Genomic DNA, 1343 nt, shown 5'->3' on the forward strand with positions numbered 1-1343 from the left:
TCTACTTTCAGCAAATAGGCTCAAAATTCTATAGGAACATCCAAAACTGAATCCGAACATAAGTATAAGTCCAAAATCACCTACCAATCTATTGGAACCATCAAATCACTAATATGAGGTCATTTACATAAAAGTCAAACTTTGGTCAACTATTCCAACTTAAGGCTTCCAAAAATAAAACTAAGTATTCCAAATCATTCCCGAACCCTATGAAAATTAAATCATCCATCCCCACAAGTTATAAAATATCAAAAACACATACGAGGAGCATCAAATAGGGGAACATGGTTCAAATACTCAAAACGATCGTTCGGGTCGCTACATTCTCTACCTCTTATCCAAATGTTCGTCCTCGAACAAGTTTAGAAATGTACCTGAACTGCAAAAAAGATACGGATATCTGCTTTACATATCTGACTCGGTCTCCCAAATAGCCTCATCGCTCAGTTGGCCTCTCCAAAGCACCTTCACCGATGCGATCTCCTTAGACCTGAGCTTCGAACCTGCCTATCCAAAATGGCCACCGGCTTTTCTTCATAAGTCAGGTTCTCATCTAGTTGCACTGTGTTGAAGTCAAAAATATACGGCTTATCTCCATGATACTTCTGGAGCATAGAAACATGAAGTACGAGATGAACTCTTGAAAGCCTAGGAGGCAAAGCAAGTTTATAAGCAATCTCGCCAACTCTCTCTAACACCTCAAATGGACGAATAAACATCATACTCAACTTGCCTTTATTTCCAAATCTCATCACGCCCTTCATATGCAAAATTCTAAGAAGAACCTTCTCACCTTCCATAAATGCCACATCGCGAACCTTCTTTTCTGCATAACTCTTATGCCTGGACTGAGATGTGCGAAGCCTCTCCGGAATTAACTTCACCTTCTCCAAAGCATCAGGATCAAGTCTATGCCCAACAATCTAGGCTCACCAGGCTCAAACCAACCAATCGAAGAGCGATATCTCCTGCCATATAAGGCCTCATACAGAGCCATTTGAATACTGGACTGGTAGTTGTTGTTTTAAGCAAACTCCGTCAATGGTAGGAACTAATCCTAATGTCCTCCAAAATCATTAATGCATGCTCTGCAAAAATGGGTAAGAAATAATTATGCACATTGTTGTCAATAGAACAGTATTGGAGTAACTTAAATATGAATATTTCGTTCCTATGCTAATTGTTTACTAATTTCCATTGGTTGTCTGTCCTGCGTAATATTAGCCCCACAATGAAAAATAACATCATTAATTGGAAAGATATGTTATGTTTTGTTATCTGGAACCTCTGGATTAATAGGAAAAAGAACAATGAAAACAATAAAGATGTTGTCCTCTCTCTTT

General features: G+C 38.6%; 1 protein-coding gene across 1 annotated transcript; it reads right to left on the bottom strand.

Moving 5' to 3' along the window:
* Positions 1-467: 467 nt before the first annotated feature.
* On the bottom strand, positions 468-975 carry LOC138907570 (uncharacterized). Its single transcript, XM_070198170.1, has 2 exons — positions 934-975; positions 468-884 (listed from the first exon to the last, which is right to left on the bottom strand). Exons 1-2 carry the CDS (start codon positions 973-975, stop codon positions 468-470), a joined length of 459 nt encoding a protein of 152 aa, XP_070054271.1.
* Positions 976-1343: the final 368 nt, after the last annotated feature.

The sequence above is a fragment of the Nicotiana tomentosiformis genome, chromosome 3 (genome assembly GCF_000390325.3).
Source record: "Nicotiana tomentosiformis chromosome 3, ASM39032v3, whole genome shotgun sequence".
NCBI classification, from domain to species: domain Eukaryota; kingdom Viridiplantae; phylum Streptophyta; class Magnoliopsida; order Solanales; family Solanaceae; genus Nicotiana; species Nicotiana tomentosiformis.